The 14,828-nt window shown below is 30.7% G+C and overlaps 2 protein-coding genes across 2 annotated transcripts; both read left to right on the top strand.

The window, feature by feature from the left end:
• The first annotated feature begins 3,771 nt into the window (after window positions 1-3,771).
• LOC122587432 (inositol oxygenase 1-like) lies at window positions 3,772-7,143 on the top strand. The gene is made up of 10 exons (XM_043759598.1): window positions 3,772-4,324; window positions 4,821-4,926; window positions 5,461-5,542; window positions 5,646-5,850; window positions 5,946-6,058; window positions 6,158-6,280; window positions 6,379-6,448; window positions 6,533-6,611; window positions 6,696-6,777; window positions 6,871-7,143. The coding sequence occupies exons 1-10, from the start codon at window positions 4,294-4,296 to the stop codon at window positions 6,895-6,897; spliced, it is 918 nt and encodes a 305-aa protein (XP_043615533.1). The 5' UTR covers window positions 3,772-4,293; the 3' UTR covers window positions 6,898-7,143.
• A 6,252-nt stretch (window positions 7,144-13,395) lies between these two features.
• Window positions 13,396-14,828, top strand: LOC122588173 (thaumatin-like protein). The gene is made up of 2 exons (XM_043760302.1): window positions 13,396-13,865; window positions 14,315-14,828. Exons 1-2 carry the CDS (start codon window positions 13,477-13,479, stop codon window positions 14,655-14,657), a joined length of 732 nt encoding a protein of 243 aa, XP_043616237.1. The 5' UTR covers window positions 13,396-13,476; the 3' UTR covers window positions 14,658-14,828.

The raw sequence follows: 14,828 nt of genomic DNA, 5'->3' as shown, positions 1-14,828 counted from the left end.
TAACAACAAATATAATATGATTTTTAATATCTACTAATAAACTAAAATAGAATTACATATCTCTTAAAACGACATGTGGCATAAAGTTTTAACGACACGTGTCATATTTGATTTAATTTAATTAATAAAACTACGTAAAATAAAATTATTAATCTGAATTAGAGTTCTATTATATTAAGGATATCGTATTTATCATGACTATCATCTTATGATGATCACCACCCTCATCATTCATGAAGAACTACTATACTGTACATATATATTTAGGTTATTTTTATTTAATACGGAATACAATAAAAGTTTAATATTAAAAAATTCCAACTTAAAACGCTAAAAGCTTTTGATATACGAATCCTAGCTCGCAAGTCACGGTTAACAAGAAACAATATAAGTATATGTACATACTCAAAGTCCACATAATGAATTGGATCGTTTGATAGAGCTTGAAGAGTTGAATGTTTTTTTTCGATTTCCAAGTATTTTCATTGTTTAATTGGATATGACCACAAAATTTTATACTTATATTTAATTAAACTATTTTTGTGTTACTTTCCGTGTGTATTTTATACCAATGTTGTTATTGTTAGGTATTAATTTACTTAAAGAAATTATATACTTTCTGTAACTAAACAAAAATCATTACAAAATATGTTTAATATTTATTAAATATAACATCAATTCTATTATAATTTTTCTCTATATAACAAAATATTATGTATAATAAGAAAAAGAGTAAATCCGTATATGGTACAAGTAAAAGTTTACGATCTAGACTATCCGTCATCCACTATAAGTTTCGATTTTGATGTGATTATAAAAATTTAAGATAATCCAAAACTTTAACTTAACATATATCATATTTATCATTACTGTTTATTATACTTTAGCGTCGATCTTAGGTTTACTTTAACTACAATTTATTTCATCATCACGAATCATGCAAGAGGTGTAGTCAAATTTCTTTATGATACATTACATAGCTATCATACATCGTACGGGTATTAGGACTAGTTAGAGTTATAAAAATAGAATTCCATATTTATGGTAACAGATAATATATGATTTTTAAAATAAGAGTATATATTATTTAATTAACACTTTAATTATATATGTTATCTAAATAATACGATTTTTTAACATAGATTTAATGTAATACGTGTCGTTTAAAAAAAATAAGAATTATATATGTATGGTATTTAAAAGATAGGTTTTATTAACATATATGTCACTTAAATATTACACCATATGTCAATTAATAAACATTAAATATTATGTTAATCAAAAGATATTATAATCCTTTTTTAATTTATTTATATATAACTAATCTGGAAAAACTATAATATATCTAGCTTCATGATTATTGATTAGCAATTTAGCATCAAAATTGAGATTTGAGAATGAGAAAAATATGGGTTGAAAAAATCACGAAGTGCTAGATTATTGGGCAGGACATTGGTCTTAACTTAAGTTTTGTTAAGTGTAGACGGTAGAATAATCGATATATATATGCTTAATGGGCCAACACTTATTCGAACTAATGGGCCAGAACATACAAGCTCACAAGGATAGCCGTCAAAAAAAAAAAAAAACGGCCGTACCCGGTTTGGCCCTACCCGGTTCGGTTTTTTTAATTCCGACGGGCATTTGGGGATAATTCCGTTGGGACCGGATACAAAATCGGGTTCTACAAACGGTTTTGAAACCGGGTACCAAAAATTCGGTTCAAGATCGGGTTTTTTTTATGACCATTAACTGTTGTTAGATGTAGCCTCTAATGACCGTTAGTTACATTTTTGGACCCTTCTTTTCATTCAAAAATCACCATTTTGCCATCTACATCTACAATATATATAAATAGGTAGATTGAGTATGGATTAATTGCAACACACTTTTGCTTACAAAACAATCTAAAAATCACTAAAAATATTAAAATCGATCGCTCATATAATGGCTACTAATTCCGCATCTTCATGTTGCTTAGCGAACATTCAAGGGATCAACATGACATGGATATATTGATTAGCATTCGTACATATACTACTTATATTAGTGGTTGTAGACATTTGATATGACAAATCCATTAAAATCACGGCATCACGCAAAATAATGATTATATCTTAAAATTATTCATAGTTCATGAACTCAAATGAATACTGGATGTGTATGTCGTTACATCAATTGGAAACTTATGTTTCCCTATAAGAGTACGTATATGAGTCATGAGTAAGTAGTAGAGGCAGTAATAATTGTCTTTTTATTAAATAATGTATTTATAAATTAAAGAGAATTGTTTTAAGCATGGATAGTCTTGAAACTTAGATACCTACCTAAAGGCCTGAAACAAGACTATGTCACATAATAAATTTTTTAATATTTTTTATTTAATAAATAAATATTGAGTCCTCATAAATTTTTATGGGTTAAAAGTTAACATGTAAGTGTTAACACCTAATTTTAAATACCTAACAACCTTATATAATCATTTTCATATACTCGTATCTCCAATAAACTAAAACAGAATTGACATGTTCTTGAAAGGACATGGGGTATAATCTTTGATCGACACGTGTCCTTTTAATTTAATTATTTTGTTAAATTATTTTTTTTAGTTGTATATAAATTCAATTTCTTTATTAGACTTAGAATTAAACGCTAACTAGAGAGTGAGTGTGGACAAATGAGGTGTTACAAAATAATTATGAAAGTCTATACTAAAAAGTGTGAACTTTTAGTTCTACACACTTTTTAGTGTGAATAGATTTCTACACACTTTTAGTTCTACATATTTTTACACTCATAAAATCCTGACAAAATTTATAATTTGTTTACACTCACTAGAAGCGTGTACAAATAAAACATTATTTGTAATGGAGACATATTTAAATTTCTTTATGATATAATATATATAACTATCGTATACCATACGGGTATTAGGAGTAATTAAATACGGACTATAAAAATATCACAAACCCGTTTATATAATCGAGTATATCGACCACGGTTTAAAGGCAGACTGATCCGTGATTGTAAATCATTGCGACTGGGTACGACAGAAACGACGGTGGCAATGTGTGACACGTATACCCACATTTTCGACGGCTTCCGACTCCTTCACACGTCATGTGGGTCTTCCCGCCACCTTAACTTGTGAGCCATATCTTTCTTTCTTCCTTGTTTATTTAAAAGTCTGTGACAAACTCTTTTGAAGAAGAGAGAATCGTTTTTTTCTTCCGTCAGGATATAATAAACTTTCATTGGTGCGATCTATTTTAAGAAAATGATAATGACACCGTCCCTAAATTTTTACAAAACAAAGTATAAATTTTAATGCATGAAATTAATTAATACTGATTATTTAAATATTTAAAATATATATATTTTTTTCACAACGATCATAATGAAAATAATTAAAATACCCTATAGTTGTATTTAACAGGTTATTATTACATATATAAATGACTTAAATAATATACATAGATTATTAATCAACTTATAATTTTATATTATATGCATATGATAACAATTTAAATACTACTCGTACAATTTTCGATGTTATGTTTTTCATTTTTTCACAATTAATTATTAAAAGTATCACTCATTTTTATAAAATTGTTGCATTTCAAAGATTGCGTGACCGACTCGCCGATAATTGATGCCACCACATAGCTGAGTCACTCGCGGCCCACCATCAAACAAATATCTCAAACCAACAAAATTGAAATAAAGAGGTTTAACATAAATGTTTTATTATTAGAAAATAAGAAATTATTGTTTCTAGTAAAATAAGTATTTTATAAAAAAATACGAGTAAAAAATAGTAAAAAACTAGGGGCTGGTAGAAAAAGTCCTAGCAAGGCTTGCCGGCTCAAGAAAAATCACAAGCCTACAAACACCTCCTAAATCTCCACCTATCACCAATTTTTTCAGTCTACCTTTTCCTTTTCTTTTTCAAAGAAAAACAAACAAACAGATATAGTGTAAATAAAAATAGTTTTTTAAGTTAAGTTGTGAATTGCGAAAGAAGGAGCGGAAAAGAGTTAGAGTTTTCAGGGGAAGGACTTTTGGTGAATATGAATTCTCAGGGAAGGACTCCATCTCCGGCACCTTATAAATACCCCTCTCATTTTTTTCAAACCACCACCGCACCTTATAAATACTCAATCATAAATATATATATATATACACATACATTTCTCTTTATTTTATACATATATATATATATCTTGTACGCTGTCATTCTTCTTAATTATCTGGACTCGGTCTTCTATCATATCTTGAGGAGGATTCGTAAAGATGACTATCACAGTTGATCAACCTCCATTAGGTAATCAATCTTCTCATTTTTCTTCGTCTTTCTTTCTTCTTTTTATTATTATAATTTTCATGTTATGTAATTTTGCATCTATGCTATGTCTTATAATTATAATTATCATAATCAAAAATAAAAGTATGTTTTGTTGGATCAGTTTCAGATATTTATAGGATTTCTTGAATGATTTTTTCTGTTTGTTGTTTTTGGAAGGCACTAATAGACCAAATATCGTATTGTCTTGATTTAATACTGAATAAATGTTAAATATCATATTGTTGTTATTGGGTTTTCATCTAATGCTCTTTTTAATCAGTAACTAATAGTGCATAAATGATGTCACGGACGATTAATGTAGTTTTTAAGTTTTGCTTTACAAAAAAGAGTCTTCCGAACTTGTTGCCCGTTTACCTTTCATTTATATCTATCAAAAATTCGCATACCGAATCAAAAAATACAGAAGTATTTTATTTTATTTTTTCTTTTTTTATATCATTGTTTTTTTTGGCAGAAAATGGAAGCCAAGGGTATATCCCAAAGAATACAGAGGAATCAGAATTGGTGTTGGATGGTGGATTTTGTATTCCGCATGCCAATTCTTTTGGCCATAAATTTAGGTCTTTCTTTTTTTTATATATTATTTCATTTCATTGTGATCTATTGTTTTAGTGACATAAAAAAAAAGATAGTCCAATAGAATTTTTAAGATTGACTCATATAAATAGATTTGATAAATAATTGGTCGTCCTTAATGAATCAGAATGATTTTTTACGAGAGTTTCTAAACCACAAAAATAATTTAGTTTGTTTCTCCTTTTTTTTAAAAAGCAATAGTTAAAACATAATAATTAAAAAAATAAAAAATAAATAGCAATAAGTCCCACATATTTTACTTTCGAAGGAAAAAATCTATTTGAACCAATAAGAGGTCGGTTTTTACTTTTTTGTACTTTGATATATAGCATGATAAAACATGACCATAAATTCATAAAAACACAATAAATTTGAAGAAAAAACAAGTAAAATTTTACTAGTATAAGTTAGAAGAATGGGCTTTGGAGTCGATTTCGGTATTAGGCTATAGCCTATTTGGCCCATATGAAATTTAACAACTTTTTAAACTAATTATGAGTTGTTGCTCTAAACTCTAGGGATTACGACATAGAAAGCGAAAGACAAAAAGGAGTTGAAGACTTTTACAGGGTGAACCATATTAATCAAACAGTTGATTTTGTGAGTATGGTTATTTTTTTGCTCAAAACTTTACACTAAAGTTTTTCATCAAAAACCAAATTAGTCTTGAACTAAATTTGGACAATATGAATACATTATGTAGGTCAAAAAGATGAGACAAGAGTATGAGAGATTAGACAAGGTGGAAATGAGTATTTGGGAGTGTTGCGAACTATTGAACCAAGTTGTCGACGAGAGTGACCCCGACTTAGATGAACCTCAAATTGAGCACTTGTTGCAAACCGCCGAAGCTATACGAAAAGACTATCCTAATCAAGATTGGCTTCACTTGACTGCCTTGATCCATGGTACATTTTAGTACGCTCAAAACAAACAAACAAACAAAAAAAATGCTGTTATAATGTTATGTGCTTATGATATTAACTTTAGATATGTTTTATAGATCTTGGAAAGGTCTTGCTGCATCCTAGTTTTGGCGAACTCCCTCAATGGGCTGTCGTGGGCGACACATTTCCAGTTGGATGTGCTTTTGACAAATCAATCGTTCACTACAAGGTCTATTTTTCAATAGACTCGTGAATCATATTGGTACTTAATCATAAATACCATGTTCTATTTTCAATATCCATAGTTGATTTGGGTGTTTGAAAACAGTACTTCTTGCAAAATCCTGACTACAACGATCCTACATACAACACGAAATATGGAATTTACTCGGAAGGATGTGGACTCGATAATGTTATGATGTCATGGGGGCACGACGATTACATGTATTTGGTACTAATCATCAACTATCCACCCTTCAAAAGTCATCTTTCATTTCGTGTAAGTGATCGTTATGAAAAGTGTGATGTTTATTTGTATCATTAACTTAGGTGGCGAAGAAAAACAAGACTACTCTTCCTTCAGCCGGGCTTTTCATCATACGATACCATTCTTTCTATGGTATAAAGTCCTTTATGAAAACTGAGATTATTAATCAACTAGTAATAGATTTCATCGTTTACTAATCATTGGTTCTTATTGCAGCTTTGCACAGATCCGAAGCATATAAGCACTTGATGAATGAACAAGACATCGAGAATCTAAAATGGCTTCAAGTATTCAAGTAAACGTTTTGTTCACGCTTCTCATAGCATGTTCCTAATTTTACGAGTAGTAGATATGCTAATGGTACTTTTACATACGACAGCAAGTATGACTTATACAGCAAGAGCAAAGTTCGTGTGGACGTCGAGAAAGTGAAACCTTATTATCAGTCTCTCATTGATAAGGTGAGAAAATCTTTTCGATATGAAATCGAACAATCCACCAAAGTATTGACTGATACAGTGATACTTATTTAAATTGATCTTTGCTATGTGCAGTATGTCCCGGCAAAGCTAAGATGGTGAAGTGAAAAGGAAGAAGCTGGAACTATGGTGTCATTAATCAATAAGAATAATTAAATTGATCATATGGATAGATAAGTATTAGGATATCGGACTTGAACCAATAGAATTATATAAGTTCCGTTTAATGTTTGTTGTCATTGATGTTATATACTTGTATTTCAAGGTTCTACTTTTGCCCTCTAGTTCTTTATGCTCAATATTTGTTGTCATTACTTATGTATTTCTAAGTCTGGGGTGTTTGGAAAAGCTTTATTTTTCTATTTGTTTGCTTATTGCTTGTAAATTTCAAATTAATATAATCAAATAACAAATACTCTTATAAAAAATGTATTTATCAGTCTCTTTCAATTTGGAAAAAATACATTTAAATACGTAGGTACGTAGTGCTAATATTATCTCAAACGCCTCTTAGTATCTTGTTTCAATGGTTTGTGGAGTTGTTTATCTTTAAAATGGTCGCGAAAAAGAGATTGATTATGCCTAGATTTGAATCCTTAAACATAAACCGTAACTACGAATTATAAATAGTAACTGAAATCGATTAACCCCTGCCGACAAGCCCACAAGTAATAGTGGCACACTGAAAACTGGTATAGATATCAATAGGCCATGGGCCAAAAACTCGTTAGTAATGTGTACGGGCTACTTGCTTAATTGCATAACTAGGAGTTTTGGCAGTATTTCGAATAAGTGGCGTGGAATGACTACGATATCAAATCACAATCTCAATAGTTACACAAGAAATATTTTTTAACTTCGTCATTAAATTGAGAAATTTCTTTAAAAGGAACAAAATGTCTGGTATGCAAAAGCCGAAAAGACTTCGAATCATTAATATGTATTTCATGCAAATGGCGAAATACAAGAATTGAAATTTTATACTAAAAAGAAATGAAACAAGTTATTCTTTATATGAATTCAACACAATATCCAAACCATTCAAATCTTAAATACAGTAAAACATTTGGGATTTCAATTTATAAACCATTGCTTTGTAGTTTTTTGTAAAACTATTAATGGGCCGTTTCGGATTTATTGATGAGTCATTTGGGTCCTTTCCACAACTATTAAGATGACCATTTATTTTAAAATAAGACACACAAATGCTGATATTACAAGTATAAACCGTGGATAAACTCTTGGTCTAGAGCTCCACATTATAGAGACTCGGTTTTCGTGTTAATATGATTTTGTTATGACATGGTATTTGTGTTACATTAACAACGAGTTTATTAACCAAAATGGTGTGATTAGAAAAAATAATTACTAAAATGGTAAAAGTATTTACTAAAATGATTTTTCTTTAAGTAATTGAGGAAAAAACACAAAACACATGAGAGTGTTTTAGTCTTTTTACACACAAAGCTCCCATTTTCTCCTTCACTTCACCCCTTCTTGTGGAGTGTAGGTAATTAACATCATCATCATCATTCTACAATCAACCTAAATATCCATTTCTAATTTTATATCCATATTTCTATATCATATGATCATATAATCAGAAAATAATTAAAAAAAATTCCATCCATTCCGTATCCCTTTGTATATAAAAACATGGCCAAAGTACTTTTTTCGTCCTCGCCGTTAACTTTTGGCTAAAACCGTCCCTGTGGTTTGCATTTCGTCCCTGCCGTTATAACTTTGCCGTTAAACCCCTCACATGCAAGTCACGTGAGGGGCATTTTCGTCTTTTCATAGAGTTAAGTGCAAAAAACGTCCATGTGGTTTATCGTTTTTGCATTTTTCGTCCTCGCCGTTAACAATTCCAGGAAAAAATTTCAAAAAAAAAACAAAAATTACCGTACCAATTTAATCCAAACAAAACAAAAACCTATATACCTATATTTGAGGATATGCTCAATCACTTTCAAATGCAACCACGTACATACAATATTTTAAATATCGGTAGTATACCCATAATACCGGTATCGGAAGATACCCCGCTACAACTATTTCTGATATTTTCGGTATTACCGTTCCGGTACTTCCGGTATTCACATTTGTTATTTTTTGAATTTTTTAAAAATTATTTTACAATACTTTAATGTTATTTTTTGTAATTTGTTATAAAGTACCTATTTGTTTTTTTTTTTGAGTGAATTCTAATTATATTTTGACTATTTTCATTATATTGTAGTAACTTTTATAACATTTTAAAAAAATATAAAATAAATTAAATTAGTTGTACCGGCCGGTATTAAATTAGATCCTCATATGTAGGTGTATATATAGGTTTTTGATTTGAGTTTGTTTTGATTTTTGATTAAATTTTTGTTTGAAAGTTTGTTAAATTCAAGGATGAAAAATGCAAAAATGACACACCATAAAGACGAATTTTGTACTTAACCATAGGAACAAATGGGTAAGAAGACATATATGCCCTCACGTGCCTTGCACGTGAGGGGGTTAACGGACCCACGGACGAAATGCAAACCACAGGGACGATTTTAACCAAAAATTAACGGCGAGGATGTAAAGTGCTTATTCAAAAAACCACAGGGACGAAAAAAGTACTTTGGCCTAAAAACATCATCATCATTCTACAATCAGCCTAAATATCCGTTTCCAATATAAAAAAAAAAAACCAAGTCTATCACAAATAAATTGGTTTAAAATTTGTCATATCAAATAAATATTTATTAAAGGCAATACCACATTATTTATCGTCTGTGCATTGTTGGTTTCTATTATTGTATCGAAAACTTTCATTCAATTTTCTTGAGACAAACTAAATTTTTTTTTTTTTATTGAAAATTTACAACAAATTAAAGGGAGTAGCAATACTAATGGTATTTAACAAGCATGCTAAAATAAGAGATCGGTTGTTCACATCATAAAGTCTTTGAATGATTTTTGTATGTGTTGGCTGAATCATTCATAGGGCCAAGAACCCAAACAACCCAGTGACAATAAATCTCTTATTTAAAGACATTCATATGTTATCAGTTGACTCTTTTTCCTTGGCATTTTACGAGTGCAATATTCTGGTTAATTGTTTACCAAAAAACTTGGCTATGGAATATAACTATGACTGCAAATTCACGTGATTAACCATAAGAAATCGGACTTAATTATGATTTTGGTTTAAATGAAAGTTTGTAATATATATATATATATATATATATATATATATATATATATTGGAAACCATGAAGGAAAAAAAAAAACAAACAGAAAAAACAAAAACTAATCTAATTTGGCAAAATAAAAGCTATTGATGACCACACTTTCCTGAATCTTCATCCTTTAGTGCTTCATTCTTATTTGATTTATCAAAACTTTCGGCCTTTGGTGCTTCATGCTTCTTTGATTTATCAACAGCAACCAATTATTTATGGTGCATCAGACACGATATTGGTATGAATGTATGATCCCAAGGATGGGTAAACCCAAACCTACTGGATAAAGAGAAACAAGATGGGGGAAATCGAAAATAATTGAAAATTTAGGAGTTGGGAGATTATCTACAAAATCAGGGAGTGGTGTTAACTACTCCCATCTATGTTTAGTTTAAATATTTGTGTCTCCTGCATTTTTTTCTTTTGTCCATGTCTATTCTGATTTAGCAAACCTTGTTTGTGTTTAGGAGAATTCGCAACTCGGAATGAGTTATCTATGATGTAATCGGGAGATTAGCATGTCTCCAATCAGGCAACTATCTTGTTTGTTCTTATTTCAGTAAAAATCTGATCTTTAGTTTCTATTAGATACCCAAGGTATCATAAAGAAGAAGATTGCCATCTTGGGCGATCATGAGTTTTTTTACTAAAAGTGTCATGTCTTTTCCAATCATTTCCCTCTTGGAAAGCTGCTTGATCAGCCTGCTATGGATTATAATTGAGAACTGGCAAATACATCCCTGAAAACCCAGGCTTATGATGTTAGCATTCTCAATGGGTGGCGGTAGGGGAAAGTTCATCATCTGTCTAGGGTGGGCGGGCATAGTGTAGGATGTCATCTGGTTATAGAATGATCCCAAATTTTGCACAACCACATTCATTTTCCTTTTTGCTCAAGGTATGAGTAATTGTAGGAAGATGGTTTCAGATTATAAAATTTATTTTATTATACCTATTGTTTAGAAGAGATTTAAATGTTTTATTTTTAGCAATTTATGGCCCTAATTGTCCTTTACAATATTTTTTTGCATAAGATTAATTTAGTACCATGTAAATAAAGAAAGTTATTGTGTGCATGAGCTGGTACTTAATTATGACGTAAAACTAGTTTGAACTTGACCATACCAGAATTTACGCAGCTAACCCCAAAAGTTGATTAATTGTGTAAGAGACTAAACAATGCTTTTGTCCAAGACTCGTCCCTCACTCATCCCTCCCCTATGGACGAGTTAACACAATTGAAGATGATTATTCATTCATTAATCCTTGTGTGATTAGTCCATGGAGGGACAAGTTACTATTTAAAGGGTGTGTGGGGTTTTAAGGGATCAATGGTATAAATAGTTAGTCCTCGTCTGATGTGACGCCGATGTGGAGTTGATAGGGAATAGTCTTTCTGAAAGATGAGTCGGGCGCTCGGCAGCCCCTAAGCAACCCAGATATTGTACCAAATAGTGCTAGTATTTCTCATATATGGAATGAGGAGCAAAATTTTATCAGGCAATCGATATACATGTTATCTATTTCTTAAAACCAACTTTTGCAAACCACTAATCAATTATTCAAGATTGGTAAATCAGATGGAATCCCTTGATCACAGTATAATATTGGTAACAACATACACATGCCACACAACACATTTTTAAGTTAAACACTTTCACCCAGTACTATACACATAAACAAATACATTAATGATTCTTAATTATTGTTGCAAACGGAATAGAACTTGCGTCATTCCAGTTGTTATGAAGAGACGTGTCTTATTTTTTATGATTACGAATGATTTCATCATATTTGGATCTTAAATAACCTAAGAGATGAGAGATTGGATCCTAACTCTACTTGCAACCATCTAAAAATCTTGTGAGGCCATAGGAGTTTTCTTTCTAGATGCGATAAGTTTATTTAATTTAAGTTTATGTGGTGACTGACTTTCACTTAAGCGCCCCGAGCACCTTAATAGACACAAAAAAAAGCAAACAAGAAAGTGGGAAACCGTTTGACAACTCGCCATAAAATTTTAAAATTACATTGCGAATTTGTTCCCAAAAATTGAAATTGTAAATCGAGATCAAATCCCAAGTCACAGGCATTAGATTGATTTTTCTTATTAAAAGAGAATTGTGTAAACTATCATATAACGTATCATTTGTATCACATAAAAAAGATATATATATATACTAGGTTTTTTACCCGCACGTTGTACGGTTTTAAAGTTTTTAATATTGAGATTGATAACCAATAAAATTAGTTTAGTTAGCATAAATTTAATGTCATAGACAAATATATGTTAAAAAAAATACAATATGAAAAATATTAAAAATTATAATTAAGATGAATAATATTAAAAAGTAATTTACCTATGAAGTTAGAATAGAGAACCTATCTAAGCACAAGAAACGAATTGTGTAAATGTTTTTGTTTTTATATTTTTTAAATATTATTTAAGTAAGAATTCATTTGTAATTATGGATATAAATATAAATAGTCTTCATTTTTGGTTAGTACGTGATTTAATATAAGATTAGATAATTTTCTATAATTTATTTCTTAATATATAGTTGAAATTAATTGGGATTAAAATTGCCAAATCTTTTAAGATCTATCTAATTTTATTTATTTATGTATTATAAATATTATAGAAAAACATGAAGATGCTACGTAAGCTAAAATCCTATGTGACAATATTTGAACATAGCTTTGATTTTGAGGAGTGCTTTAGAAAACTTGGTTAACTACTCTTTTAATATATATATAGATATATAAAAAAAGCAAATGAAAAAAATATTGTTTGTTTAATAATATAAATAGTAACAAAATTAATGGGGTATCACAAATAAAATAAAGGGAGTGATTCATACACAACACCTTTTAGCCATATATAACATATATATGCATTATAACTGTATAATACATACAATATTGTATATGAATAAAATATATTGTGTAGGGATCATTTTCTCAAAATAAAAGGAAATAGATCTTATAGGAGGAGGAGGACAGGGAATCAGGGATGTTGAAAAAATCCAAGGGGTTTGTTTGTAAATGACAGAGTGCAAAAACAAACTCAGTTTGTGGTCACGTGACCACCCATTTTTGTCAGCCAATTTCCACTGACTTCGTACAATCCCTATACGACACACAACTCCACCAAAATGTAACCTACTATTGAATTAATTTAGATTTAATAATCAATATTAAAAGTGAAAAAACTCACATATTTCTAAATAATTTAATCAATATATTAAAGTTTTTATCGTTCAAAAAAAATATACTACTGTATATATTAAAGTTTTATAGAAAAATTTGGGGAGGTGATAAATCGTTAAAAATCAAATATTATTGGGGCCAACTCACTACTTCAGTAGTGACTGGTGTGTCACTGTAAGACCTACATTAATTCCTTTTATAACTTTCATTTTCACAAAGTTTCCCACACTATTCAGTCAGTATCTCATCAATGGAGCTCCAAAAGACCTCCATTTTCTTCATCATTTTCCTTATCACGATCCACACCATCTCAGCCACAACCATCATGATGGTTAACAAATGTACCCACAATGTCTGGCCCGGTATCCAACCGGGTGCCGGGTCACCCATTCTTGCCCGGGGCGGCTTCAAACTCCCCCCTAAAAGGTCCTACACTCTCTTCCTCCCACCTGCCTGGTCTGGCCGTCTTTGGGGCCGTGAAGGCTGTGCTTTTGATGCTTCCGGCCGTGGTAAATGCGCCACCGGCGACTGTGGTGGCTCCCTCTATTGCAACGGCGCCGGCGGTGCCCCACCTGCTACTCTAGCTGAAATCACTCTCACTGCTCAACAAGACTTTTATGATGTTAGCCTTGTTGACGGGTACTATTCTTTTCTTTCATTCATTTTTTTCTTGATTTATGTTTTTAGCTTATAAAGATTATTTTATGGACTTGTCACAGCTTAAGTTTATTGGTTTAAATATTTGATTAGTTCAAATTGACAAACACAAAATCCATAGATGAACTTACATACTATTTGAAATCCTTGATAATCTGATAAGTTTATAAAGTTAATTCACAATGCATGTCATCTCAAAATCTGTTTTTTATTTTACCTGCACAAAAAATTTTGGCCATACAAAAATTGTAGTATATATCCAACACATTAGTGGACAATGGTGTAATGTATAAACTTTTGTGTATGACAAAGACATTTTGTGTAGCTAGGTATCATATCTCTTTAGAAAAAACCATGAGCCCCAACACAATTTAATTAGCTATTAATTAAAATCAACTACTGATAACTATGTATATATGCTTATCAAATAGGTACAATCTTCCAATAGCTATAAGGCCATTTAAAGGAACAGGCAAATGCACATATGCAGGATGTGTTAGTGATCTGAATGTTATGTGTCCGGTTGGGTTACAAGTCCGGTCACATGACAAACGTCGCGTGGTAGCGTGTAAAAGCGCGTGTTCTGCTTTCAATTCGCCTAGGTTTTGTTGTACCGGAAGTTATGGTAACCCACAGACATGTAAACCGACGGCGTATTCAAGGATCTTTAAGGTGGCTTGTCCGAGGGCTTATTCATATGCGTACGATGATCCAACAAGTATCGCGACTTGCACCGGAGCTAGCTATATGCTTACTTTCTGTCCTCACCATTAATTAGTGTTTTTAAAACGCTAAAAATGTTCTTATGGTAGTATCGTTATCAAAAATGCATTATTAGGAAATGCAACTTGATCTAGCTATAGATTGTTTTAGATTTATTTTCGAACTTTGTATTTGGCGTTACTTTAGATTCTCTATATATTAATTAATTAAACTATGATGATA

Source organism: Erigeron canadensis, chromosome 2, assembly GCF_010389155.1.
Source record: "Erigeron canadensis isolate Cc75 chromosome 2, C_canadensis_v1, whole genome shotgun sequence".
In the NCBI taxonomy this organism is placed as follows: Eukaryota; Viridiplantae; Streptophyta; class Magnoliopsida; order Asterales; family Asteraceae; genus Erigeron; species Erigeron canadensis.
The sequence above is the reverse complement of the archived record's forward strand: the minus strand, read 5'-3'. Positions and strand labels throughout refer to the sequence as shown.

Bases quoted from the DNA above. Each gene is read 5' to 3' on its own strand.
- LOC122587432 (XM_043759598.1), top strand. From the start codon at position 4,294: ATGACTATCACAGTTGATCAACCTCCATTAG. The intron at 4,325-4,820 runs GTAATCAATCTT...TTTTTTTGGCAG, and splicing joins AGTTGATCAACCTCCATTAG to AAAATGGAAGCCAAGGGTAT. The intron at 6,449-6,532 runs GTATAAAGTCCT...TTCTTATTGCAG, and splicing joins ACGATACCATTCTTTCTATG to CTTTGCACAGATCCGAAGCA.
- LOC122588173 (XM_043760302.1), top strand. From the start codon at position 13,477: ATGGAGCTCCAAAAGACCTCCATTTTCTTCATCATTTTCCTTATCACG. The intron at 13,866-14,314 runs GTACTATTCTTT...CTTATCAAATAG, and splicing joins GATGTTAGCCTTGTTGACGG to GTACAATCTTCCAATAGCTA.